At 45.9% G+C, this 27,914-nt stretch overlaps 2 protein-coding genes across 2 annotated transcripts; both read right to left on the bottom strand.

Annotated features, from left to right (window-relative positions):
- Positions 1 to 8,351: 8,351 nt before the first annotated feature.
- LOC146342867 (vomeronasal type-2 receptor 26-like) lies at positions 8,352 to 19,559 on the bottom strand. Its single transcript, XM_084808048.1, has 4 exons — positions 18,696 to 19,559; positions 17,963 to 18,190; positions 9,804 to 9,930; positions 8,352 to 9,253 (listed from the first exon to the last, which is right to left on the bottom strand). Exons 1-4 carry the CDS (start codon positions 19,524 to 19,526, stop codon positions 8,352 to 8,354), a joined length of 2,088 nt encoding a protein of 695 aa, XP_084664174.1. The 5' UTR covers positions 19,527 to 19,559.
- A 68-nt stretch (positions 19,560 to 19,627) lies between these two features.
- On the bottom strand, positions 19,628 to 23,354 carry LOC146342866 (vomeronasal type-2 receptor 26-like). Its single transcript, XM_084808047.1, has 3 exons — positions 23,089 to 23,354; positions 19,962 to 20,253; positions 19,628 to 19,636 (listed from the first exon to the last, which is right to left on the bottom strand). Exons 1-3 carry the CDS (start codon positions 23,352 to 23,354, stop codon positions 19,628 to 19,630), a joined length of 567 nt encoding a protein of 188 aa, XP_084664173.1.
- Positions 23,355 to 27,914: the final 4,560 nt, after the last annotated feature.

Below are 27,914 nucleotides of genomic sequence, written 5' to 3'. Positions count from 1 at the left end.
TATATATATATTTGATTACATTTATATCCCACCATTCTTCCTTTGTAGAGCTCAACGTCACTGAAGTTCCCAGGCACTGACCAGCCCCAGACCTGCTTAGCATCAGAGGGGTGGCTGCCTCATGTGCCTTCAGACCATGACCTGGGATCGTTTTAATCACCTCTTTCTTCTAGTGACCTCTCTCCATTAAGCACCCCAGCCCCCACCCCCAATTTCCACAACAAAGGGCTTTTACTATATCCATGTGCCCCTGACTTAACCACAAGAGGTCACACATCCCTGTTGTGCTCAGGAGGTACCTCTGTTTAGCACGGTGTTGCAGAATTCAGGCCTAGGGCCAAAACTCATCCCTCGTGGGTTTCCCAAATGGCTATGCCCCAATTCCCCAGCCCCAACCTCCTCCCGCCCAAGACAAATCCTTCAGTGGTTTCCTGGCTTTTTGAGCTCTCTCTCTCTCTCTCTCTCTCTCTCTCTCTCTCTCTCTCACACACACACACACACACACGTAAAATGAAATGCCTCTCCCAGGGGCTTGTTACTGGCAGAAAGAAGTTTGAGATATAACATGCCGATACTTTGGCCCCACTTCTTTCACCTTTGTCCCCGAGCTCTTTGCTTTCAGCGCCATCTATCACTGGCATGCACTCTAAAGTGAAATTTGCCGTGATGCTGCATCGATACCAGCTTAGTTATTGTTTTGTGATTTCTCATTTTCCTTACTATAGGGATGGGAACTCTCCAGACCTTAGCCCCATCTGGCCTACGAGGCAGGTCCCTCAGGCCCATGGGACTGCGGCAGAAGCCCGTACCCCCTCCCTATCAAGGTTAACAAGGGAGAGGGTTCCCTTCCTGCTGTTTGCTTCAAGCATGAGGGATATAACAGAGGGGATTTCCTTGTGCCGCGCTCCCTCTCCCAACTGAGATGGGGAGAGGCATGTAACATCATGTGGCTAGGGTTGGCGGAGAACTTCTCCCCGAAACTTCGGGGGGCTGAGCGCCAACGTGTTCGGCCCCCCGAACAAGTTTCGGGGAGAAATCCTCCGAACACCCCCGCCCCCCGCACCCCCGCCGGGACGGGACTTACCTTCGCCGAATGTCCCTCCCGGCGGCGGGTCCGGCCGGCGGTTCGGCGGGTGTTCGAGCAGGGCGGGAGCGGCAGCCGGTCTTTTGACCGGCTGCCGCCGCCGCCATTGCAATCAAAGAAAAAAAAAACGCCCCCTGATAGGCTACGTAACGATTAACGTAGCCTATCACAGCTAGATTTGCAAAGTCAGCCGTGATAGGCTACGTCAATCGTCACGTAGCCTATCACGGGTGACTTAAAAAAAAAAAAAGTGTGTACGGATAATGGCGGCCCCCATAGGGAGCCTCCATTCCCGTTCCTTATTTGGTCGCTGTAGTCTATGTAAAGATTTACGTAGACTACGGTAAAAATAAGCGTTGCCCTTATTTTCACCGTAGTCTACTTAAACATTTATGTAGACTACAGCGACTAAATAAGGAACGCGAATGGTGGCTCCCTATGGGGGCCGCCATTGGCGTATGCGCTTTTTTTTTTTTTTCAAACATCAAACGTCGCATGATGTTTTAATTCCCATGCACAGGCCTCTCACAATGTATTGCATACTGTTCTTCTCTATGCACACCATATTCAACTAGGGTGGGAGTTCTTAGCGTTGCCCTTATTTTCGCCATAGTCTACGTAAATCTTTACGTAGACTACAGCGACTAAATGAGGAACGCAAATGGCGGGTCCCTATGAGGGCCGCCATTAGCATACACGCTTTTTTTTTTGTTTTTTAAAGTCACCCGTGATAGGCTACGTGACGATTGACGTAGCCTATCACGGCTGACTTTGCAGATCTAGCCGTGATAGGCTACGTGAATCGTCACGTAGCCTATCAGGGGGTGTTTCTGTTTTTGTTTTAAACTTTCGCGTTCGCGGCCGGGCGAGGCGGGAAGCCTCCTCCCCGGCCTGAATTTCGGCTGGGCCGAGGCGGGAAGCCTCCCCCCCCGGCCGGAACTTCGCGGGGGTACCAGCGAAGCGCCTCCCCCCACCGCGAACGTCCTTCGAAGACAGGTAAGGGACTTTCGTCCACCCCTACATGTGGCCCACAGAAGGGATAGGGGACAATCTGGCCCCGTTATCCAAGTTAAGTTCTCCATCCCTGCCTTACTGTGTCCCCTTGCTAAGCTGCTGCAGACACTTTTTTTTAGCAGGATTTTCATAACCTATGCCTTATATTTCTATTTCTATACTGCACTAATTCTAGGCCACACTGAAGTAATTTCTAGTTGTGTAATGCCTGTGTGTGCATACATGACCATATATATCATATACCATAACACTGGTAGACTAAAAAAACATTGATGCAAATGCACACAAACCATTTTTTCCTATCAGACCTAGATTAGTTTCTGGTGAGATTTATTCATTTTTTCTTAAGAATTTGACTGGATTTTGACTTTAACTGAAGGGGAATATATAACCTGAGAAATGATAACTGGCAGCGGTAAAAGATGGAATTGTGCTGTGTAAATTGATTCCCTGGCTTCCTCCAGGATCTCCTGTTACTTTTGATTTTATTCCAGATATGTGTGAAGAAGGACTGAGCTGCTGTCTCCCCACTACCAACAACATTCCTTCCATTAAGGAGTGATTCATACATATATTGAACTTCAGTGACTCTATCCTAAGATGTTCTATGGAGGAGGGCTGCTTCACATCTGTACATGAACTGAGTCTCTGATAGGGCTGTGCAATGATACAAAAAGTCTAAATTTAGAATTCTTAGGAAGGTTTTTTCTTGCCACATACTGGATCTCAGCAGAATATACAGACCCAAAGATGTAGTGTGGTTATTATTTGGTGTGTGAAGGATGGACAATTAAATAAATAGCAGGAATTTTTTTAAAAATTCCTGGACCTCTAAAGGATTAGATCATGTAAGAAGGTCAAAAGGAAAAGTAATGTAAATCCATTTATATTATGAATTATTGTATTGCTGCTTTCTCTATAAAGAAGCAATGCTTAAGATATTTTTTCAAGGAACGTTATAAATTAAATTGTACAGATAACATTTACTGTGATGCATGGAGGTTTGTCTTGAGCTGGTTCCCCCCTCCCATGTGTGTGTGTGTTATATAGATGTCCACTGGGAGCTGCCATCAGGGATTTGGAGCTAAATGCCATCAGCATGCTGATGACATGCAGCTCGATCACCTTGTGACATCTGAATCAGGAGAGGCTGTGCAAGTTCTGAATAGACTCAGTAATGGGCTGGATGAGTGCCAGTTAACTCAAGCTGAATCCTGGCAAGTTGGGTGAGTGAGTGGGTGAGTGGGTCCTGAGTCCAGGAGTCCTCCCGTCATAAGCAACTCAGAGTAAAGTTTGTTGTTGTTGTTGTTTATTCAGTCAGTCGCTTCTGACTCTTCATGACTTCATGGACCAGCCCACACCAGAGCTTCCTGTCGGCCGTTGCCACCCCCAGTTCCTCCAAGGTCGAGTCCGTCACCTCCAGAATATCATCCATCCATCTTGCCCTTGGTCGGCCCTCTTCCTTTTGCCTTCCACTTTCCCTAGCATCAGCATCTTCTCCAGGGTATCCTGTCTTCTCATGATTCTTTAGAATCCGTCCGCATGGAATCCATGGTGGAATGGCCTTCTGCCCCTCGCCACCCCATGGAATCCCCCTGGGATGGAACTTACCTGGGGCAGATGTGGTGGCGGTGGCTCCGCCAGCGGCTCAGGCAGCAGCGGCTCCGGCTGGTCTCCCGGCTGGCTGCGGCCAGGCTGCTGCAGCCGCTATTTGCATTCTTGCAGCCATGATAGGCTATGTAAGTATTTACGTAGCCTATCACGGTAAAGGCAGACATGCAAATGGCGTAGTGGCCACCATTTGCATGGCTGCCTTTACCGTGATAAGCCATGTAAATACTTACATAGCCTATCACGGCAAAGAGCAGGGGCGCTAATGGCGTAGTGGCTGCCATTTGCATCCCTGCTCTTTGCTGTGATAGGCTATGTAAATACTTACGTAGCCTATCATGGTTGCTTGCAAGGACAATGCCATTTGCAGCTGCAGCAGCCCAGCCGTGGCCGGAACTCTGGCTGCGGCCAGCCCTGGCTGGCAGCTCCGCTGAGCCGCCGCGGAGTGGAGCTGGCCGGGGAGTGGAGCCGGCCGGGGAGCATTCCAGGGTGAGGGACGGAGTGCCTCCCCCCAACCATGGATGCCCCGGTGCGGAGCCAGGTAAGGGATTTGTACATCCCTGTCTATCTTCCTTTGCTCAGCCTCCCTTATGGTCCAGCTCTAGCAGGATTTATGCTAGAGGATTTTAAAATCTAGCAGGATTTTATGGTCCAGCTCTAGCCATAGGTTAGGGAGTACCATTGCTTTTGCTACGTGGACCTTTGTTGTCAGTGTGATGTCTCTGCTCTTCACTATTTTATCCAGATTTCTCATTGCTCTCCTCCCAAGAAGTAAACATCTTCTGATTTCCTGGCTGCAGTCAGTGTCTGCCTGTCTGCCTCCATGTTTTCTCCCTCTATTTGCCAGTTCTCGATCAAGCTGGTTGCCATAATCTTGGTTTTCTTGAGGTTTAACTGCAACCCAACTTTTGCACTTTCTTCTTTCACCTTCGTCATGAGATTCCTCAGTTCCTCCTCGCTTTCAGCCATCAAAGTGGTATCATCTGCATATCTGAGATCGTTCATGTTTCTTCCAGTGATTTTAATTCCAGCCCTGGCTTCATCAAGCCCCGCACGTCGCATGATGTTTTAATTCCCATGCACAGGCCTCTCACAATGTATTGCATTCTGTTCTTCTCTATGCACACCATATTCAACTAGGGTGGGAGTTCTTAGCGTTGCCCTTATTTTCGCCATAGTCTACGTAAATCTTTACGTAGACTACAGGGACCAAATAAGGAATGCGAATGGCGGCTCCCTATGGGGGCCGCCATTTGTGTACGCACTTTTTTTTTTTTTCAAGTCACCCGTGATAGGCTACGTGACGATTAATGTAGCCTATCACAGCTGACTTTGCAGATCTAGCCATGATAGACTACGTTAATCGTTACATAGCCTATCACAGGGGCGTTTTTTTTTTTCTTTTGAAGTTCGCAGCCGGGGAGACGGGGCGCTTCTCCCCGGCCTGAATTTCGGCCGGGCGAGGCGGGAAGCCTCCCCCCCCGGCCTGAACTTCGGGGGGAGCAGCGAAGCGCCTCCCCCCCACCGCGAAGCAAGCTGCGAGACCAGGTAAGTGACTTTCGTGCACCCCTAGGCAGTACACAGCCCTATCACACATATATGGTTAATATATATGTTTATAATATATGCATGTGCACCCATGTGTATACATTTCATATATTCTAATACTCCTACAGCAGAAACCATGAATGTAAATGCCCAGAAAGCAGTTTGTCCAGTCAAAGAAAGGTTAGTTTTAGGAGATCTTTATTCATTCCTTTTTAGAATTCAACCACTTGGTGACTTTAAGTGCAGGGTAATAACCAACCTAGCAATCTTCTTCTCACTCACCCAGCTCTAATGAAGAGGAAGATGGAGTTGTGGATATGGGTTAGGCTTTGTCTTCGCCTGTAAGAATTCCTTCAAAATGATGATCAGCAACTTTGCAGGATGGAGTCATACACTTTAACTGATTTCCTGGCTTCCTCCAGCTAGTTTCACTTTGATTGCAGATTTGACCAAAGCAGGATTATTTACTGAGCTGAAATCTCCTGTAAGCAACATCATCCCTGCACTAAAGGAGTTGAGATCGTGCAGAGATCCAACTCTAGACTTTTCTTCACAGTGAACATCAGGGTCCTGGTAATTTTGCACAGGAAGTCCAGCATGGCTGTACAATTATAGAGACAGCTTGAATTTATAACTATTACACAAAGAAAAGTGTCAGATGCAGAACTGAAGATGATTATAAAGACTTTTATGAAGCATAGTTATTACTTGGTAGATGAAGGGTGTACCATTATATAAATGGCAGAAATTTTTAGATCTCAAAAGAGCAAGATTATGGCAAGCAAGGAGGCAACTGACCATACTATGAATTAAACTAACCATACCATGAATTATTGTAGTGTGAATCTCTCTATGAACTGCCCAGAGAGCTTTGGCTATTTGGCAGTATAAAAATGAAATGAATAAAAGAATAAATACAGGAAATAATTAAAAACAATGGAATATTCTTTTTTCATTTTCAAAGAAACACCTTTTATGAAAAAGTAAGAATAAATTTTTGCTCTGGTACATGGAGCTCTTTCTAGAGTTGGTTTCTCCATCTGTATACCAGTTAGCACTATATCAGCTTCAACCAGTTCTTACTGGTATCATGAACATTAACACATCAAGTCTTAAAGTCACAATGTACTGTTCCCACAAATAAGGGGGAGGGGGAGGGAATTGTTAGCTTTGGTTTCACCTGCATTTAGATTTTTTAAAAAAGATACAGCTCATTCCTCCTGAGATATGAAAAAAGAAAAGTGAATTTTGAAAAATCCGTATTTATTTATTTACTTTAAAAAAATAAACTGAAAAAATCCACAGCCATTTGCACCAGCCATTTGCAATCCTTGGACTGATACAAAGGGAAATGGGGGGGGGGGACGGAAGGCAGAGGAAAGCAAGGAAATACAGGTATGTGCTTGTAAGGTAACATAAAGTTACATATTTGATCTGGAAGGAACACTGAAGCAACAATTTGGGGAGAGGATGAGCCAAAATGGTAGTTGAACCTTGGACCTAAGTTGTGTTCCCTCAGGCACAGCCAAGTAGAAATGCTTGCTGACATAACCAGTTTTGGGGGAGGAAGAATGAAACAGCAGTTGTTCCAAACCAGGCTCATGAAAGAACTCCTAGAGAGCAATGCTATGCCCACTAGACAGCATCGGGGAGGTGGGGATAAAAAAAGTTTGGTTTCCTGGTTCCAACCTTGGAGTAGGGATGGCGGAGAATTTCTCCTCAAATCTCCAGGAGGCTGAATGCCAATGCATTCGGCCCCCCGAAATTGGTGGTGAAATTCTCCGCCACCCCCCCGCCACCCCCAGGATGGGACTTAACTCCTTCGAATGTCCCTCTCGGCGGCGGGTCCTGGCGGCATTTTGGCGGTGTCTCAGCAGGGGTGGGGGCGGCGGCCGGTCTTCCGACCGGCTGCCGCCGCTGCCATTACAAAGTAAAGTAAAAAAAAACAACACACACACACGTGATAGGCTATGTAACGATTTACATGGCCTATCACGGCTAGATTTTCAAAGTCAGCCATGATAGGCTACGTAAATCTTTACGTATCCTATCACGGGTGACTTTGAAGAAAAAAAAAGCGTGTACGCAAATGGCGGCACCCATGGGCGCCGCCATTTGTGTTCCTTGTTTGGGCAGGGGTAGTCTATATAAAGATTTACGTAGACTACGGTGAAAATAAGGGCAACGCTATGCCCATGGGTGCCACCATTTGCGTACGTGCTTTTTTTTTTTTTCAAAGTCACCCGTGATAGGCTACGTAAAGATTTACATAGCCTATCATGGCTGACTTTGAAAATCTAGCCGCAATAGGCTACGTAAATCATTATGTAGCTTATCACGTGTGTGTGTGGTTTTTTTAAATTTACTTTTTTTATTTCGTGGCTGGGGAGATGGGGCGCTCCCCCCGGCCTGAATTTCGGCAGCGAAGGATGGGGCGCCTCCCCCCCGGCCTGAATTTCAGCCGGGAGGGGCGGGGCACCTCCCCTCCCTGCCAAGAACTTCAGGGGGTGAACCGAAGCGCCTCCCCCCCACCGCGAAGCAAGCTGCGGGAACAGGTAAGGGACTTTCGTTCATCCTTACCTTGGAGACAGGGCTTCAAGCTCAGAAAAGGAAACCATGCTCCCTTCTCCTCCCATCCCCCTCATAGCCTGCATGGAAAGAACTGTGCTGGCTACCTCACCATGCTTTTGCAAAATGGAGTGCAGAGATAGAGAAAAGGTGTGCTCCCAGGGGCAGGTAGGGGAGAAGACCAAGGTGGCTGCCTTATGCCATTTCCTATTTCCACCCCAGCCTCCTTCCAAGACGCTACTGTTAGATGGGTGAAATCGCCTATGTAGCAGAAATGCAGGGTTGCTGGAGCACAAAACTGCCATTCTCCTCCTGCCCTGCATTGGATCCTCAAAGTTTGGATGCTGCCAACTCTCTGGATAGCATTGTGCCCCTAATGTCTTAATCCTACCTCTCAAGATAGACAGAGGTGATGTGTGAATAAGATGGTTTGATGTGGGATATCTGTTATCTCTTATCTTTATGCCCACTGCCTCAATGTATTAGACAACACAGAAGTAATACATCTAATTGAGCAGAGTGATGCTTAATTTTTTCTCCTCATTAGCTTCTCCCTGTTGTTCAGCTCAGGCTTGAAGAGAATAATATAACATTTTGGGAGAAAGATACAGCATAATAATCCAGCACTGGAGGCCAAGATAGAGAAGATCTCCACACCTGCCATGTATTTGCCCTTGGTGCTTACATAGGGTGGAACAAAAGACAACCAAACACTGCAAAAAATCAGCATGCTGAAGGTGATAAACTTGGCTTCATTAAAAGCATCTGGCAAATTCCTGGCTATGAAAGCCACAGTGAAGCTGATGAGGGACAGAAGTCCCATGTAGCTTAGGACAAGAGAAAACATGATGGCAGATCCTACATTACATTTCACAATGATTTCTTCAGTGATTGAGTGCATGTCTAATTCTGGGATGGATGGAGAGGTTCTGAGCCACACAACACAAATGCCAGCTTGAATTGCAGAACACGTAAGGACAATGGAGTTGGACAACCGTTTCCCCACCCAATTCCTCAAGCGGGACCCGGGCTTGGTGGCCATGAAAGCGACAACCACAGTGATGGTTTTGGCCAACACACAAGAAACAGCTACTGAGAAGATCAAACCAAAAACCGGTTGTTGGAGGAGGCAGCTCAGTTTCCCAGGCTGTCCAACGAATAACAGAGAAGAGAGGAAGCAGAGCAGGAGAGAGATGAGGAGAGTGTAGGTGAGGCCCCGATTGTTGGCTTTGACTATGGGGGTGTCTCTGTGCTTAATAAATGTTTGCAGCACCAAGACTGTCATCAAGGAAAAAGAAAGAGCAACTGAAACTAAACTTTTCCCCAATGGTTCTTCATAGGACAGAAAGCTTATAACTTTGGGGATGCATCGGTCTTGGTCCTTGTTTGGATAATGATCTTCTGGACATGCAGAACAGTCATCCACATCTGGGGGGGGAAGAGTGAGGGATCAGAATGATGAGGCATATGTGAATGGTAGCCAGTTTCCCTGAATAATTTGCACATTGGAATCATTGTTTCTGTTCTGACCTCTCTTGAAGTTTCACATATGATGTCGATAGTGTGAGAAGATATTGTGGTATAGAGAGGGATACCCCAGGCTGCTGGCCCTTCCTAAACTAAACTAAACTAAACTAAAAAAGAAAAGAAAAAAAAGAGGCCCATAAGAAGAAGCGTGCTATGGTCTCTTTCCCTGGGCTTTAATTCAAGTGTGGTAAGCCGAGGAGGCTACAGGCTGCTGGAGAGAGGATTGTACAAAGACAGGGAAAAGATGTGAATAGAGTTGCATCATAAGTAAAGTCCGCACATGAACCCTGAACCCAACCCATAAGAATTTCTTTAAAATTGTCCTCTCCTTTGAATTACTTTATGGAAATATTTTCTTTTCTATCAAGTTGAAAGAGAATGGTTGAAAAATATGTTGGAGCTCTAGTTTTAACCCTATTTGCTGGAAGATTTCATGCATCACATCACCTACCTATTTCAAATGAAATCTTTCCTTCTGGACATAGATTACAATCATAGCAGCAAAATTTCTCCCCTTCCTTCTTTCTCTTCTGAAAACCAGGGTGGCAGGACTCACTACAAACAGAAACGGGTAGGGCCTATCCATAAAGATCAAGAGTGTTTAGGATGGGAAATATCAGAAATAAAATGTGATCATAAAAAGTATATATAATATATACAAATGATGTATAAGGGCAGTATCCTATTCAACAATAGCATTAATGTATATTATGTTGTTCTACCATAAGTGACATCTAGCACAATGCCAATACCATTTGCTGGAGTGGCGGGTTCCCCTGGAAAAACTGTTGTTCCAGAAAATGCTATTGGGAGTCACTTAAAGTAGCACAACATAATTTACTTTAGCACTAGTGTCAAATAAGACACTGCCCTAAGATGTAGAAATAAACAAGTAATCACTTGACATTTGTTTGTTTGTTTGTCTGTTTGTTTAGAACATTTGTACACCTCTGCACTTCTCAAAAAGATTCCAGAGTGGTGAACAAAAAGAGAAAAATGATACAAAGATAAAGTGAATAAAACACAATATTATAATAATTATTTTTAAGAACAGTGCCAAATAAATGGGGCTGTTTTACCAAAGCAGGCTTCCTGGAAAAGAGCTATTCTCAGGAGGCACTGAAAACAACCCAGTGTTGGTGCCTGCCTGACTTCCAGAGGCAGGGAATTCTAGAGGAAGGGGGCCACCACACTGAAGGCTTTTCTTTGGGTAGACTCCAATCAGGCACAATGTCCTCTGATGACCTTAGTGACTGGGCAGTTTGGGAGAACCTCTTAAGTATCTCTTTAAGTATCCTGGTCCCAAGTTGGTTAGGGCTTGGTACACTAGTACCAAAATCTTAAACCTGGCCAGGAAACAAATAGGAAATAGAAAACGAATAGTTCCCTCAGCAAAGGAGTTACATGCTGAAAAGGGGCAGCTCCCGATAACAGCTGAGCAATTGCATTCTCCAGCTTCTGGAGCAGCCTTAAGGGTCCAACATAGAGCACATTGCACTAATCCAGTCTTGAGGTTATTACCACCTGTACCACTGGGGCTAAACTATCCCTGTCCAGCAAAGCCCATAGCTGGTGAGCCAGCCAAAGCTAGTAAAAGGCACTCTGAGCCACCACAGCCACTTGGGCCTCCAACGACAGTGATGGATTGAGGAGTACCCCCAAATTACAGACCTGATCTTTCCGAGGGAGTGCAACCCCATCCAGAACAGGCAATGAGCCTATGTCCTTGACTTGGGAATCGCTCATGCACCGTCAGGGTGGACACTGAGCCCATAGAATCCCAGAGTAGTTCTGATTCTGAGGAAGAGGAGCCGCTCCCGGGAGAGGAGCATGCTCATCCTTCCCAGGGCCAACAGCTGACAGAGATTCCTCCCACCGGCATTCCTAGCATAGATAGCAGTCCTGGGAGTGACAGAGCATGGGAAGCAGACTTGCTGGACTCGCGACGCAAACGCAGGGAGCGGCGCCAAATGGAGGGTGCAGAAAGGAGGCGTAGTGCCCAGTTGGCGCACAAACAATGGTTGCACCCTGAGGATCCAAGGGAAAATGGGAGGGACTCTCCCTAGCCCATAAGTTCAGGGTCTGCCAGTGATTCCCTTTCAAACGGGGACCAACTGTTCCAACTTAGGGCATAGGTAATCTGCTGCTCATATCTAGTTGCTAACAGTAGAGTTGTTAAGTTGTAAAAGAGGAATAAAGCTTTGAAAAGAATCCCTCCCCCCCCGGAATCCTGGCCAGCCGGCTGTGCTCCGCAGAGATTCTGCGGAGCCGCCGGCCGGCTCTGCCAGCAGCCGTACATCCGGCTATTGGGCAGTATATTGGCTATTGGGCAGTATATTGGCTATTGGGCAGTATAGAAATGAAATGAATGAATGAATAAATAAATAAATATTTTTTTTGAATACAGTATGCTGGCTCGCTGAGGAATATTTGGGGTCTGAAGAAAAGAAATGGCTGACTCAGCTGAGTGTTTCAATCCACAAAGGTAAGGATTAGGGATGTTAATTCCAGTGAATTCGCCCCCCTGAATCCATGGCGGAATGGAGCAACCCGCCCCAACACCCCGCAAAAGCCCCGTGAAACGGAGCCTACCTGACTGCGGCTCCGGCTGAGGCTTCGTCTCTGGCGGCGGATCCGACGGCGGAGGTGGCTCCAGCTGCTGTCGGGCTGCTGCAGACGCAAATGGCATCCTGAGTAGGGGTCGCCATTTGCGTCCCTATGGTAGCCCGCGATAGGCAACGTAAATATTTAGGTAGCCTATCACGGCTAAAGCGGGAACGCAAATTCTGTCCCCTACGCCATTTGTGTTCCTGCTTTAGCTGTGATAGGCTACCTAAATATTTATGTAGCCTATCACGGGCTACCATAGGGACGCAAATGGCGTTCCTTACTCAGGACACCATTTGCGTCCACAGCAGCCCGGCAGCAGCTGGAGGACCTCCTGCGGTTTGGCCCTGCTGGCGGCTCCGCGGCCTGGCTGCAGAGCGGAGCCGGCCGGACAGGACTCCACAGGGGAGGAACGGATCGCCTCCCCCCCATCAAGGATTTTGGGGGGAGGGACGGAGCACCTCCCCCCACACACCGTGGATGTCCCTGGACGAAACCAGGTAAGTGTTTCGTACATCCCTAGTAAGGATAGCCAAGTAGCTGTCAATAATCCTACTGTACTAAAGCTTAATAAATTTATTTGTTCATTCATTTATTCATTTCATTTCATTTCATTTCTAGACCGCCCAATAGCTGAAGCTCTCTGGGAGGTTCACAAAAATTAAAACCAAAACACACACAATAAACAATATAAAATATAAAAACATTAAACCCACAATATAACAATACAACCAGTATAAAGGCAGAATAAAACCCAGACTGTTGAGTGGGGCTGGTTACAGGGAGCATACAACTCCCTTGTTAAAACAGCTTCACTGGCTCCCAGTCTGTTTCCGGGCACAATTCAAAGTGCTGGCTATGACCTATAAAGCCCTATATGGCTCTGGTCCAGGTTATCTGAAACACCATATCCTCCCTTATGAACCTGTCCATGCCCTGAGATCTCCTGGGGAGGCCCTTCTCTCAGTTCCACCACTGTCACTGGCACGTTTGGTGGGAACCCAGGAGAAGGCCTTCTCAGTGGCTGCCCCACGGCTGAGGAACATCCTTCCCAGGGAGGCTAGGATGGCTCCCTCCTTGATGTGTTTCCTGAGGCTCACTAAAACATTCTTGTTCCAGCAGGCCTTTGGGACATAGTTGGAACCTGGTGGTAAGTTGCTAAAATGCTGTTTCAATGTTTTAATATAATTTTAATTGTATTGATGTTTAATTTGTATTTTAACTTTTGTATATTTTCATATGTTTTAATTGTATATGTTTTAATTTTTGTAAGCTGCCTTGTGTCCCAGTCCTGGGGAAAAGGCGGGGAAGCAATGCAGAGATCTAAAATACTGATTTAGAACAGCAAAGCTAAAAGACTAGAAAGCTAAGATGCTAAAATGCCTGGGCAAATAAAAAGGTCTTCACCTGGTGGAAGAAGGAATACAATGTATGTGCCAGGCGAACCTCACTAGGGAGCTCATTCCACAGCCAGGGTGCCACAACAGCAAAGGCCCTCCTCCTAGTAGCTACCCGCCTCACTTCTTTTGGCAGGGGTTCACAGAGAAGGACCCCAGAAGATGATCTTAGGATCCAGGCAGGCACATATGGGGGAGGCGATCCTTCAGATAACCTGGCCCCAAGCCGTTAAGGGCTTCGAATGTTAATGCGAGCACTTTGAATCAGGTCCAGAAATGGACTAGCAGCCAGTGCAGCTGGAAAAGTACTTTTGTAATGTGATCTTATTGACCAGTCCCTGTTTACAATCTCGCTGCCCTATTTTGGACTATTTTGGAGTTTGTGGACTGTTTTCAAAGGCAGTCCCAAGTAGGAATGTCAGAGAATTCCGCCACGGATCTCGGGGAGGGCGAATGCCAGCGCATTCGGCCCCCTGAAATCGGTGGCGGAACAGTCTGCCCCCCCCGCTGCCCCCGGGACGAGACTTCCTGGCGGCGGTGGCTCCGGCGGCGGCTCCGGCGGTGGTGCGGCAGTGGTGGCTGCGGCAGCTGGTCTTCTGACTAGCTGCCACCACCGCCATTTCCAGTTAAAAAAAAAAAAGCCGTGATAGCCTACATAAACATTTACGTAGCCTATCATGGCTGACTGCAGGGATGCAAACGGAGGCGGAGCTGGCCAGCGGCTCAGCAGAATCCCTGCGGAGCACAGCCGGCCGGCAAGGATTCTGGGGAGGGGAGGCACGGAGTGCCTCCCCCCCATCCAGGATTCCGGGGAGAGGGACAGAGCCCCTCCCCCCCACCATCAACATAATCTGCGAAAGGTAAGTGACTTTCGTACATCCCTAGTCCCAAGTAGGGATGGCAGAGAATTCCACCACGGATTTCAGTGAGGCCGAATGCACTGGCATTTGCCCCCCCTGAAACCCATGGAGGAACGGCTTCCCACCGCCACCACCCCGCGGAATCCCCCCGGAACAAAACTTACCTGGGGTGGCGGCGTCGGCATCTGTTCTTTCGGCTGGCTGCTGTGGCCGCCTTTTGCGTCCTGCCAAGCTGCCGTGATAGGCAACATAAGTATTGACGTAGCCTATCATGGTAAATGTAGCCACGCAAATGGCGGCCACTATGCCATTTGCGTGGCTGCCTTTACTGTGATAGGCTACATAAATACTTACGTAGCCTATCACAGAAAGAGCAGCGGCGCAAACGGCATAGCGCCTGCCATTTGCGTCCCTGCTCTTTGCCATGATAGGCTACGTAAATACTTACATAGCCTATCACGGCAGCCTGGCAGGACGCAAATGGCAGCCGTTACGGCGGCTGCCATTTGTATCTGCAGCAGCCCAGCCACAGCCGGAACTCCAGCTGTGGACTGCCCTGCCCGGCGGCTCCGTGGAGCCGCCGCGGAGCAGAACCGGCCAGGGAGGATTCTGCAGGGAGGGATGTAGTGCCTCCTCCCCCACCGCGAATCACATCTGCGAAAAGGTAAGTGACTTTCGTACATTCCTAGTCCCAACTATGTCAATTCAGGAATTGTCACCAAGGACTAACACAGGCCTTCAACACAGTAACAATACTAGGCCTCAGGCCTACACAAATACATTATAGCCTTTCAGAGGTCACACAGAAAATTCAAATGTTACACAACATCAGCAGTCATTTATTTACATACATTCCTTCATATGGATTATAGCTTAATTGACAGTCATGGCTTCATTTGAGGGGTCTCTTTGTCATTCCCCCTTTTCTTGGGGGCTAATTGCAGTGCTGAGACCACAGCCTTCATTTCTTAAGAATGTCTCAGAGACCCACATGAAGGGAAGAGACAATGATGGGAAATGGAGATGACTGTGGCTAGACCTATTGATTTCACTGTGAAGTAATCCCAGCTGCCAGTAAGAAAATACATTATTTGAAATCAGAAGGGGAAGGGTGCTTGGGAAGAAGCAAGGAAGGTGCCTTGGGCTGCATTGGTGCCATACGGGGACCACCTGGCCTATTTGTAGCAGCACAGTATTTCTTGAGAACTATTGGGTCCAGGGTAGATCTCCTTTGGAGTGGCCAGCTCACTACCTCCTTATGGGGTCCAGGCACCAGTCCCCCGCTTAAAGACGCGTTCAGCACAGAACTGACCTACTGTGTCATTCCGCTAGCTTTATTGAGCCATTTGGGGAAGAATCATTTGAGCTCATGGTTGGATGCATTACTGCAGGAGTAGGGAACTGCAGTCACATGGGCACATTTGTAGTTGGGAGGGGGCTTTCATGGGCACATTTGCAATTTTGGAAGCAGAGATTCTCTCCCATCATGCCCCTTTGCCTGGGTTTTTATCCTACCAACACTTGGAATCTCTCAGTTTTCACACACATGCGTGCAGAGAGGGAGAGAGAGAGAGAGAGGTAATTAGAGGATGCAATGGAAACAACAAAATAAGCCTTCTTTGCTTCCCTCATTGCTATGCAATAGGTGCAATTATGTGCTCTACCATGTGTTCGCTCAGCTTCAAAGTGGATCTTGCACTGTTGGTGCTTTAGTCCTTGCCCAGCTCGTTTCATTGTTCACACCTTCCTGGGATGCCAGGAGATGAACGGGCCCCACAATGTCAGGTAGGGCACTCAGAAGTTATCTTCTTGGTAGCTCTGTTTATCTCACCATTCCATAGTGACACCAGGGCATCAAGTGGATTGCCAGCTGGGTCCAATGGAAACTTGCCCAGCACACTCAGGGATCCGTCGGTTCCATTAGTCTCTGGAGGAAGAACACCCTAGCTGGTCCACCACCCCTGCAGAGCATGCAAACTGGAATAATGGGTCCAAAGACCACCAGGAAACGGCCTGACCAGAACAAAGGGATTATTTGGACCCCTCCCCCTTTCCAGACCATCCATGTCACAACATGGGGCAAATACAAAACTGAAGGTATGTCCTGGTCTGTGAGCAGGGCTGACAACAATTGAGGCACCCCCATGGTTGCCATGGGGGCCATGAAGTCCCAAGATAATCCCCTAGAAGCAGCCCAGATGTGAATGTTGAAGTCCGCCAGGATCACTCTCCTGGGTTCCTCTGGCATCAAGGCAGAGAACACCTCAGCTTACTCAGGGAGGGATGCTGCTGGTGTACCACCCATCCTGATGCCCAGCAGCCTCCCTAACGGTATCTTCGACCTAGCACCGCATATAGGCCTTTCAGTCTATCCACGAAACAGTGGTATGCTAGAGAGGAAAATGGAACTACTATGGATGATGGCAACACCCCCTGTTCAAACAATCTCACCTGAACTGATGTCACAAGGAGCACCCAGGACAGTGGGAAAGGCTCGGTAAGCCGAAGTCCACACAGCTCAGCCACCAAGTCTCAGAAATATTCAACAGGTCAATTCCTTCCCCACAACTAAATCATGGATGGCCAAGAATGAATTATGAACTGCAAGGAATTCATATATTTGGGATGTTAATGTCGCATCTCCCTTTGTTTTGGGATGTGATAGATGGCTATGGCCTCATTACATAGCCTAGTCACCCATGATGATAGGGTCGGCTTAGTCATGAAAGGATGTTTCTGAGTGCTGACTCATAATGATGTGCCCACCACAGGGATGTATGAGGATTCCATTTTGAGGGTGAAATCTCAAGGGATCTTACCAGTTCAGTCCTGGCAAATTTCATTCCATTTCCTCTTGCTGGCATTAACTTCATCGGTAGTCAGTCAATCCAAGATGCAGATTTTCGATCTTGTTTTAATGGTGATGGAAATCAGTGCAAATGGGATCACATTTTGTTGTTGTTGTTGTTGTTGTTGTTAAATGTGGGTTTTTAAATTTGCACCAATGGAGGTGCATATATATGTATAATAGAATCCTAGAATAGTAGGGTTGTAAGGGGCCTACAAGGCCATCGTGTCCAACCCCCTGATCCATGCAGGAGTCCAAGTCAGAGCATCTCTGACAGATGGCTGTCCAGCCTTGTCTTGAATGCCTCCAGTGTGGGAGAGCCCACTACCTCCCTAGGTAATTGGTTCCATTGTCGTATTGCTCTAACAGTCAGGAATTTTTTCCTGACATTCAGCCGGAATCTGGCTTCCTGTCACTTGAGCCCATTATTCCATGTCCTGCACTCTGGGATGATCGAGAAGAAATCCTGGCCTTCCACTCTGTGACAACCTTTCAAGGACTTGAAGAGCACTGTCATATCTCCCCTCAGTCTTCTTTTTTCAAGGCTAAACATGCCCAGTTCTTTCAGTCTCTCTTGATAGGGCTTTGTTTCCAGTCCCCTGATCATCTTTGTTGCCCTCCCTGAACCCCCACCAGTCTGCCTGCATCCTTCTTAAAGTGTGGTACCAAGACATCTCTCTCTCTCTCTCTCTCTCTCTCTCTCACTCACTACTCTGTCTATCTTGCAAAAGTCTGCCTATCTGCTATGCGTTCCTACTATAAGCATCCTTGATTTTTTAATCCTCAGCACACACTATTTCTTTTAGGCCAGCGGAGCCATTTTCCATACTTGTTGAAGAACTTGTCAGTTTCATCCACCACTTTGGCCCTCCCCACTTCAATTCCATTGAATCCACACCTGATTATAGCCCCTATGCCAAACAATCATATCTTCATTAATGCTGAATAATTTCCCTTCCAGAGCATTGGGATCTACCCATCCAATCTTCACTTTAAGGAACGACTTGTTTCGAAATGTAACCAAGTTCATTATATCAAATCCACCTTCCATTTCCCTGTTATCATTCAAAGATACTTTTTCTCCAGCAGAGTTGTTAAATGAAATGCCTTGAAGAAATGGATGGAGCTAGTTAAACAAAACAAAAAAAAGTGGGGGGGAGAAAAAAAAAGAGAGAAAAAAAGAGAAACAATAATAATGTTGAACACTTGATACCAGAAATCAATCAAAATGTCTTAACCTGGTAATATGGGGTTGGATCCAGACTTAGACACTGATAGAATAAGCCTACTAAAAACAATGGGACCAGTTGGGCAGGACTAACACATCCCATTGGTATTACTCACTCTACTTTTAGCTTGACTATTACTGGATTCTCTCTCTCCCCCCCACCATTATTTTATGCAAATTTATCTAACAAAGTTCCAGTCTGAAGCATAGTTTTGAGTGACAAACTGATAATAGTTTGCTGTTTCCTATTTTGTAGGCTTGAAGGGCAGAGAAAGGAGAGCCCATGATGATGAATGCCTGTGACCTCATTCAACAATAATTTGGGGAACAAAAAGTTAGATGCTGCCTAAGTTTGGGCTTATCTATTCATTCAAATAAAGCCATTTCATTGTGAAGATGTTACCTCCCAAGGCTGCAGTTCCTGAAGTTCACCATTTTTGCCACCCATCATTGTTCTGCGACTGGATCTAGATGAGTACCGGGCATGTAAAGCGTGCGCCACAGCATAGACGGCATTATAAATACTGTAGCTGTGGCCAGTCATGCGCATTTCAAAAGAATGCCCAAGGAGGGTGTCCAGCCTCTCTTCCCCAGTACATCTTCCAGCAACCTTGTACGGCACCAGGGGATCTGGAACCGAACAGCCAAATGCTTGCTCCCAGAACTCTTCCAGAAAATCATCTGCTTGTGTCCAATCTGGTTTTAGGATCTGAAGATATTTCTGGAACCCGATAGGTTCATTTGAGTGAATCGAGAAGTAAATGGCACCTTGGAATACTTGCAAATCGGAGTCCCGGCTTATGCCTCCTAGTATAAAATCAATCTGGGCTGTTATAATCCACACCTTTCCAACAAATGTGTTTTCCTTATGTTCAGGAATTCCGATACCATGTGTAAAAAACCACAGATACATAAATGTAAAAGTTTCACCATAGATGACAAATATTCTGGATTTCCTAAAATTGATAAGTTGATAGATATTATGGGCCATAACATTCACTTCATGTGTAGGATGCAAACGCTCTTGCCTGGGGATTCGTTCTATGAAGTCTGAACAGATTCTGTTCTTAGAAAGCAATGGCTCCAGGGCCTGCAAGAAACGTTCTCCCTGATCATCATCCACCACAAAGAGCCCAATCCATATCCATCCAAAATGCTTAAGTAGGCTGATAATTCCCATATACTGATGGGCTTCATTTGGGACCATGCGATAAACAGAAGGGAGCTGCATCATCTCATACACTGCTGGTGCAATTGAACCATATGCGAGCTGAAAGAATAAAATGATAAAATATTATGAAGTGTTTGGAAGAAAATGCTAAATTCAATAAATCTTCAGATATCCTTTATGTAACACAAACACTGGCAGATAAGTTAGAATCATTAATCTACACACAGTATTAGCTACCAAATGACAAAAGCATGTTATTTTATTTATTTAATTGTAGGACTCTTATATACAACCTATTTACCCATAATAGCATTCAAACAATAGATTTGCAGGTTTCTGACTCTGATCCCCAGAAAGTCAGTGGCAGCAAAGTGTCAGGGGTGAGGGTCAATTGTCCATCAGAGTCCCATCTCTTTCCCATCAGCTTTCCCTGCTGCCACAACTACTGCTAATGAAAGCTTGTAGAGATGTTGATTGGCCCCCGTGTAATTTTCCTACCTGTGGAATCTTGAAGGTATTTAAGATTGTTGCCATGTACAGTGTAGTATCAAAGCCAAGTGCCCCAATGACAGCTATTTGTTTTCTGTGGGTATCACATTCATAGTTGAGGACAAATCTAGATGATCTGAAGAGAAGATCCAGGGTGTTACGATAAGTCATCAGTGCATCATTGTAGCTGTCATAGATGTGGAATCCAAGTGTGACATTCAGTAAGACATTAGGATTTTTGTTGATCTCATTGACAGCAAAAGCCAAGGCCAAGATGTGCTGGTAGAATTTTGTCACAACGCTGCAAATAACCATCAACTGTTATTGGAGAATTCGACAACCCACACAGTTTTTGTACCATGGTATTGGTCTCTTCTGCTCCATTTTAGATGCCTTATTGTAAGAATACTCCTCTGTCTCTTACTTGGAAGTAATATATAGGTCACCTTCTTATGTGTAATTCCAATTTTCCCATGCATTGTCCCAACGCCTCAGTGCATTTCCGTGACCCCCCCTTGCTCCTTCTGCTTGAGGTAAGTGTCACGCTATGACTAACGGTAGGGGTACCCCTGAATAGAGCCTAACCATTTTGCTACATCATTATTGGTATGTTGTAGTTGGGAACCTAAGCTGCGGGCTCATCCACACCAGGATTTTATTCTGGTTCTGCTCCGTCCCCAAGTCAATCATGTGAGATGACACCCCCCCTCCCCATAGCTAATGCAGCATTTCTTGCCCTACATCTGTGTGTATGTGTGTTGGTCTGTGTGCATTTAAACTCTATTGTTGTGGGGTTTCCAGTCACAGTGGCTTCAGTGCAGTTTGGGAGTCTGTGGGAGCTCACTTGGCTTCAGCGCGGGCTGGTGGAAGTGGCACTGATCTGTCGAAGGGAAGCGTTGCATGGGGCGGGGGCTTATGCCTACCTGGAAGTAACTAATTGTCTTGGGGATGGGAGTCAGCCTTGCTGCGTTGAAAAGACTCTGTTTTGACCCTGCACTCAATCGCTGCCTGTCCTTTTAAATATTCGCAGAGTGCAGGAGTGGGGAGGGGAGCATAACGAGGCTGTTACATATGGAAATGCTAAGGTTTGCAGAGCCTTACTGACTTTAAAAGCTTCACTGAGTGCAGGGGCAGCAGGGGCAGAGGGCAAGCCTCCTCTCTTCCTGCACCTCCCATCTGACCACGTTCAGTTCTACTCATTTGCCCCAGGCAAACATTTGTTTTTCAATGTATACACTGCATTACAGGCTACCATTGGGCACGGGAGGCGCTAACCCAATTTTATGAAAATCCATACTTAAACAGAACCACCTCAAAACCTGTTTCCATGTAGATTGGCTCTGTGTCACAGAGTTTTGATGCAGTGCCAGAAATCATTCTCCCCTTTCTGGTCTTCTTGAAAATACATCGGTTTCATACAGCATCTTTACATATTTACTCCTGGGAGGGAGAATGTGTGGATTTCCATATATTGTTGGGCTACAACTACCATTATCCCTAAGCATTTGCCATTCTGGCTGGGGATGATGGGACTTAGAGATTAACAACGTCTTGAGGGACACAGCTCCCTCTCTCATGCTTCAGTGTCTGTGCATCAAATCCATGCAGCCATGCAGAGGTACACATAAAAATAATGCCTATGCCCTTGTTCCAGTTGTCCTTTAACCATGAAATCAGGTGTGTGTGTGTGTATGTGTGTATGTCTCTGTGTGTGTGTATGATCATTGTCAATATTAAGATCACAGAAAGTGGACAAGATGCAGTTTTCAGTACAAAGAGATTATGAGAACATTATGCCAACGAGTGGGAAAGTAGCACAAAAAGAAAAAAACTTGAGTCCAAATGCCAAAAACATGAGCTTCCATTCTATCTAAAATGCTGGAGAAAATATTAAAGTGTCCCAGCAGCAGAGATAAAACTGCCATGAAGACTGTGAAGGAAGGAGCAAGAGAGAGAAAGTGCACAGTCATGCCAGAGGAGAAAGGGTGCAGAAGTTAGCCTGGTGAGAAAAAGGTCTGGATTTGTGCACACAGTTTAAAAGAGAATAATGGCTGAATCAAGGAAAAGGCATAGGAATACTTTCTACAGTCTAAATGCATTGCTGGAGCTGTGTTTTTAATCTCTATAAGTCGTTATTGAATAACTAGTGGTCCTCATTCTGTACATCAGTTGTGTCCCATTAAATCCTGCTCTGTTTTCAGGTCACTGACATGCATGAAAAAAGCCAAAACAAAAGACAAGTATAGTACTCTGCGAGTCTGCTACCAACTGGAACATCCCATTCTTTGGCTGTAACATTTGTCATTTGGAGAAACAATTGGTCCCTGTGATAAAACATTGCAGTGTCCTCTCACCTCCTAGCAGGAGTGTTCCAGTTCAGTAAGGAACCTTGCCCTCCTCAAGAATACTGCAAAATGTAAGAATCTCAAGCAGGCATTATCATCTATCCCCACCCCACCAGCTTTTTTCCCTGTTCTCTTTTCCAGGGGATACTAGACATGCCAAGTGAACACACATAGTCCTCATTGGGCTTCGGTGTTTCCCCCCCCCTTAGAATTTCTGTATTTAAGGTTCTGGGTACTTCTGCAAACCTTGGTGCTCTGCTCTCCCTACTATGCTGTCTCCTCTAGACTTTTCTCAGTAGCAAGCTCCACATTGGCTCCATTTCTGTCAGCATACTTTTCTGTATGAAATGGATTGGTTTTCCTCTTGGCCAGTATCAACCTTGGGGTTTCTTTGCTCCCCCCCCCCCCGCTTCAACATGGTTTGAAACTTCTGCATGGGTGACTGTTCCTTTAGGTCTTTCTTGCACCAAATACTTCCCCTAAATTCTTCTCAGCCTGCAAATCATTACACTACAAACATCTGACACTTATACAAATATGATCTGAAGAAAGAAAACACTACCCCCCCCCCACCCCACACACACACCCTTCAGAAGGAGATCTCTCATTTCAGGAGGAGAAAGTCATTTGTAAGCAGGGTAGAATACATAAACATGTTAACCATTGAAAATTAAAGTGCCTAGAACAATATCAATGTTCCTTCGGCATTATGTTGTATTTACACTATGCAGTGTTTATGATTTGGCCAGTTTCGCATGAGGCAGAAAGGAGAGAGAAAAATAATTCCTTACATTCTAAAGTCAGAGAACTGCTGCCAAGGAACTTCCTTGAATGAAAATGCTGAGGAATAGGAAGTGATCTGAGAAACCATCCCACCAATAAGGAAGTCCCCTGACTGATATGCCTCATATACAACAGGGGCAGGTTCCATTGTCTGGCAATTTGTTGTATCTACTTCACACACCCAATGAAAAAGCAAAAGCAACAACAGAAACACGGACAACCCAGTACTCAGGCAGCAAAGCTTCTCTCTAGATAGAAGCCCTCCTGTATCCATCTACAGCCTATGCTTAGTTTAAGGAGGCTCCCCGGGCTGGCACCTGATTTTGCTGATATACTTCCTAGAGGGAGACTTCTCCCACTTCTCTAGAACAGCAGCATGGCTATTAACGTATGTCTTACAAAGCCCACACAGTTTAGCAATTCATTGATGGAATCTGGCCTAAAAAGCAGAAGAGAAGCAACTGTCAGAGATCAAAGTCATGGAGTCCTGCCTCCTGACCTGAATGGCAGAATTGGAGGAGTTTATCTAACCACTTCCCTACTTGCTTCAGTATTGTTTTTGGCTTTCTGAAAATCCACTGGACCATTCTCATGGGGAAAACAAAACCAAACTAACAAATGATACTGAATTGGATAATGACAGGGTAGTTTTTTTTTCCTTGGCTCCGAGCTGCAACACGAATTGGGTTTTCCAGGTCTGACAACAAGGTTTCTTTGCTCTTCAGTAGGACAAGGAACAGATGGGTTCCAGGTTTCCATAGAGAGTAAGTGCCAGCGGCAATTTCTGGCCAGAACCAGAATACGAAATCATCAGTTTAACTGAGTGTAGTGCTCCTTGCTGAACTGAAGGCCACAGCCAAGCTCCTATTTTCTAAAGGAGTTGGGACTTGGGAGTCAAAGTTTATCAGAGTGACTGATAAGAAATGATGGTGCCTCATAACATTTAGTCAATGAACCCTAGAGGAAAGAAGACCCTTCATTTATTCTGCTATCCTGTTGAGGGACAACTGCATAGGTTTTCCTACCACTGCTACAATATGTGGAGGAAATCCCAAATTTTCCCCACTGCTGTTCCCTCTTCTTAAAAATTCAGATCTTTGAACTGTGCAACTCCCTGCCACAAAGCCATCTCAACCATGAAAAACTTGTTGCCTCCATAATTAACCCTTTGAATCCTTTATACCTCATTAACCTGGTAACTAAGGTGAAGGCGTAGGAATGACACCATCACTTGAGATAAGATAATAAAAAATAACAGGCTTGTATTGGAATTATTTTCATAAAGTAATAAGGTTCCTCTTTTTGTAATGATAGCTTATGATGGCTTCACTTACTGAGTTACTGAGTTGTTTTCTGTATGAAGAAGCAGGCCTTACTGGTTCTTTATAGGAACAACATTATTAATGAACAAGGACAGTTTGCAGTTACTGTGCTGCATGAAGCAGGGCTGGGATCTCCTTCCTTGGAACTACCCATACCTGGTCTTCTAACGAGTCTGAACCAGGTCCTTGTGAACATCACTAGATGCATAACAAGCCTTAAAGAGATAGTGCACTATTCCCACAGTTGAGTTACCATTCTGAATAAGAGTGACTTCCCTGCTAATGAACTCTATCTAGCTTTTCCCTCAGATCAGATTTCCCTAAACTCCAACCCAATGAAACCCTCACAGCCAAGAACAGATGCTGTACAACAGCTGTCCTCTGCCTCCTCTTCATGTTCTTTCTGGCTTCTAGAAGGATATTAGTTTCAAAGACTCTCACTGATGATCCCTCTGGCCAGACCTCAAACTCAATCCTTCTGGTGCTCAGCTCAGCTACCTGCTTGGGGCTGACCACTGCCTACCTGCATGGCCTCCTTCTCCACAGCAATGGGGATGTACTACAAAGAAGGACACTGAATGGCCATTGAAATGCATTGGTTCATTCTGAATCATTGGAAGAGGTTAGGGATCATCTTCAGATCAAAATACCTAAAAGTGATAAACGTCTATTTTTCATAGAAAACAACTCAGAATCAAAATAGTTACGAACAGAGTGGTTTTGGGGAACAACTCCTATGACCCCAAACACAGCAGTTCCTAGGGATCATCTCCAAATACAAAAAGAAAGTGAATTCAATAAAGAGAAGGGGACTGCAGTCTCACATAATGATCTGTAAGCACCAGTGTCAATTGGCCTTAACAAGTGGTGTGGTGGTGGTGGTTTCCCAAAAAAACTGCTGAACATTATTTCAGTGCTTGCATATCCCCCCTCCCCCCGCAACCTCCTCTTACAACAGGCTTGTATTGCCAAATGGCTATAGGAATACCACAGAATTATGAGAAAAACTGGAGGCTAAAATGTCGGGGTCCCTGGTATTGGATACCTAGGAACCCTTATTTAAACAGCCTCAGCTTGGCCCTGATGTTGTAGGTGAGGTTCCTTTGGGGACTGAGACAGAATTCAGATTCACTCAGATTTACTGAAATTCTACAAATAAGGACTAGAACAATGGCATAAGATAAATTCATTTATTAAAGAAAGATAAAGAAAGATAAAGTTTAACGAACACACAAGCCTTCCACTTAGCTGTATGCCTACCACTCACACTGGTAGGTTACCAGCAAGGGGATCCTCCTTTATCTGGCAAAGATTTTAAAGTTTCATTACAAACAGGATCCCTCCACCCCCTCACACCCACACACAAACACTGGAGGCCCTATAACCAGGAGAAAGACACTCCTGTCCCATTCTGCATGGACTTAAATACTCTTCGAATCATAGAATAGTAGGGTTGGAAGGGGCCTATAAGACCATCGAGTCCAACCCTCTGCTCAGTGCAGGAACCTCCCAAACTTGGTGAACTCTTTCTTCTTACATGTTCTAAAATCTTTTTATCTATTGGTCTATGTTACATTATAGGTCATCCTATTCCCAGAAAAGCCACCCTTTTGTCCTCAAAACCACTTCTGTCCTTACCGTAAGGTGCTGACTACAAAACAGGTGTAAATTTTCCTTTTTTGTGGTCAACAGTTCCTTTTTTTCTTCCTTTTATCTCCAGACAGGGGAATCCCCAAACCGCAACGTGTTCTTATCTATGACCGCTTACTTTTTACCCAGGTTTCTTATATGGAAGAGGCAGTTGGTAAGGTTGGAAGGTTATCAAAACATGTCTTATCAGCATCTAGCAAGCCTCTAAGACAGTGGATTTTGCTCCCCTACTTGCCCCATCACACATTAGCATTAACCCCCTAGAAACACCATCTCTTACCCCTTAAACTCTAAACTCACTAGACCCCATATTTACCCAAATGTAAATTGCAAGGCCCAAGAAAATCATCATCATTATTTTTTTGTTTGTTTGTTTGTTTGTTTATTTCATTTCTATACAGCCCAATAGCCGAAGCTCTCTGGGCGGTGCACAAAAAAAATGGAAAAAACCAAAAGCCTATCCAGGCCAGTATCCCCGACTTCTTTCCCAAAACAAAACAAAACAAAACAAAACGCAGGAAATCTGATCAGGGCTGTTCCGATTTCACACCTTCATTGTTGTTGCTGAAATGGAAGAGCCCATGCATTGGGAACTAGGCCTACATTTAGGAAGCTGTGTAAGATCCGTCTTTCCAACTGGCCTTCATTTGCTGCTCTCCTTCTGTTGCCGCCTTTGTCATTGGACTGATCTCAGTCAAATGCTCTTTTACTGAGTACATGCCGATTACTTGTATCCTATTTACCATGGGTTCAGTGTTCCGCCACCATTTGCGTACGCCCGTTTGTTTTCTTAAAGTCAACGTAAACATTTATGTAGCCTATCACAGCTGACTGCAGGGACGCAAACGGTGGCGGCTATGGCCGCCACCCTTTGCGTCCCTGCTAACTAGCGCCGGATGTCCGGCTGCTGGCTGCAGAGCACAGCCGGCCGGCCAGGATTCCGGGGGGGGGGGGAGACGGAGCGCCTCCCCCCCTACCATCAGCATAATCCCCGAAAGGTAAGTATTTTCATACATCCCTATAGATATGCTCTGTGATATGATGGTGTTTCGGCTTAACTTTCTTGTAAAAAATCATAGGGCCCCTGCCTTGAATACATTTTTTCCCCCACTGTGGCTGCACTGACGAGTGGCAGATCCATGATTTGTCTGGTTCAGTCCATGGAGGCAGATGTGCTCTGTGATTTGGGGGATTTGTTCTGCAAAAATCATATGAAATCAAGAGGATCCCTGCCAAGGACCCATGTTTTTGAGCCATGGCTGTGCCCACGAGTGGCAGATCTGTGATTTTTTTTTTCTGGTTCAGTCCAAGGAAGCAGAAGTGCTTTGTGATTGGATGGTGGGTTTGTGGGTCTCCCCTTTAAAAATCATATGAACTCATGAGGATCCCTTTTTGATTTTATGGATCCTCTTTTTGCCCAGTCCCCTTTGTATTTACTGCTTTCTTTCCCAGCACAAGCATGTGCCTGTCTACTCAGAAGTGACTCCCATTGTGTCAGTGAGGCTTGCTCCTGAAATGCAGGTGCATCTGGACTTTCAGGGGAAAGGAGAAGGGGGGGAGAGAGAGCAGTAAGCCTCAATTATTGGTTGAGCAGCCCCCGCCAGTCAGATGACATTCACTCCAACCCCTACCAGGAAATAAATCTGTGAAGCAATTTTTACTAGTGTGGAGAACCTGCTCGTGAAGCCCTGCATGGACCTTTTAAATTAAAATGCAGTACTCCGTCATTAGCTTTTCCTTCCATTGCCCTGGAAACATGGCCATAGACGGCGGCGCGAGCAGGCAGGAGGCAGAAATGGAGGCGGTGTGGTGCTGAGAGGTAGCTCTTTGCTTTGAGAGTTTTTGTGGAAAAACTCAAATTT

The sequence above is a fragment of the Heloderma suspectum genome, chromosome 6 (genome assembly GCF_057233095.1).
Source record: "Heloderma suspectum isolate Gila_16-S chromosome 6, 16-S_ref, whole genome shotgun sequence".
Lineage (NCBI taxonomy): Eukaryota > Metazoa > Chordata > Lepidosauria > Squamata > Helodermatidae > Heloderma > Heloderma suspectum.
The sequence above is the reverse complement of the archived record's forward strand: the minus strand, read 5'-3'. Positions and strand labels throughout refer to the sequence as shown.